Genomic DNA, 928 nt, shown 5'->3' with positions numbered 1-928 from the left:
TATATATGACTCCATATTTTTGAAAGTCTTACGTGTACATCGTGTTCAAAATACTATTTAGAACAATAATGATCGTGTTACATCCACATTAATCTTGAGGTCCCAATGCCCTACATTGGAATCTCTTGATGGATGTGATTGGTGTAAATAATCTTTATTGAACAAGAAAGGGGTATATTCTTACCTAACAAATTAGATGCCTCGTTTGGTGCCAAACTATTCCCATAGACTTGTCCTTATGTGGCTGAGATGAACACAAACCTTCACAAAACCATAGAACCACAAAAAAAACTCACTTGAAAGTGAAAGCTCAAACTTTTACTTAAATGACAAAAGAAAAAAAAAAAAAAACCTTCAACTTCAATCCCATTTGTTTTCTAACGATAGCCTTATTCATAATATATACATAATACATACACCAACAACCAAAGACTTACCCATTGGCCATGCATTTATCTCTACTGAAACCATAAAACACAAACTAAGAGCATAGCTACTAATAATAACCATGAAACTATACTAAACTAAATAACCCTATCTTACAAGCAATCAACAACAACAACAAGTGGGTGCAGCAAAATTACCCTTACATAATATAGTTGCACACTACAATCACAAAGAGAACACTTCTTAAGATGCTATTCATGAGCATTCTCCGACTTTCTCCATTAGAGCAACCTTAAGCTGATCTTGCGTAAAGAACTCATTCCCCATTTTCACAGTCGCTTGTTGGATCATAAGATCATTCACTACTGATAAACTCGCGTGATTCACTTCCAAATCAAGTTCCTTGAGTGCTTCCATGAACTTAGCACCAGGATGATTCCTCTTACTGCATTGAACCCTTATCATCGCATCCCAACCAATGATCTTCACATCAACCTCCATCTCAACCGACACACCCGGTTCTTGATTCCGTTCTTTAACC

General features: G+C 36.1%; 1 protein-coding gene across 4 annotated transcripts in view; it reads right to left on the bottom strand.

Annotated features, from left to right (window-relative positions):
- LOC104718542 (transcription factor MYC4-like) overlaps nt 1-928 on the bottom strand; it is a 5,417-nt gene continuing 4,489 nt past the window's right edge. Inside the window, exons 2-4 of one of the 4 annotated variants that reach the window (XR_756396.1) lie at nt 585-863; nt 185-261; nt 1-110 (exon numbers count right to left, since the gene is read on the bottom strand). Coding sequence is in view for 1 of the 4 variants with exons in the window: in XM_019230494.1 (XP_019086039.1) it covers nt 643-863 (221 nt within the window). In the remaining 3 variants the exon portion in view is untranslated. Of the gene's footprint in view, nt 262-345; nt 864-928 lie in introns of those variants that run through there. The other 3 variants (XR_756395.1, XR_756398.1, XM_019230494.1) reach the window with 3 other exon arrangements.

This window comes from Camelina sativa, chromosome 10 (genome assembly GCF_000633955.1).
Source record: "Camelina sativa cultivar DH55 chromosome 10, Cs, whole genome shotgun sequence".
In the NCBI taxonomy this organism is placed as follows: domain Eukaryota; kingdom Viridiplantae; phylum Streptophyta; class Magnoliopsida; order Brassicales; family Brassicaceae; genus Camelina; species Camelina sativa.
The sequence above is the reverse complement of the archived record's forward strand: the minus strand, read 5'-3'. Positions and strand labels throughout refer to the sequence as shown.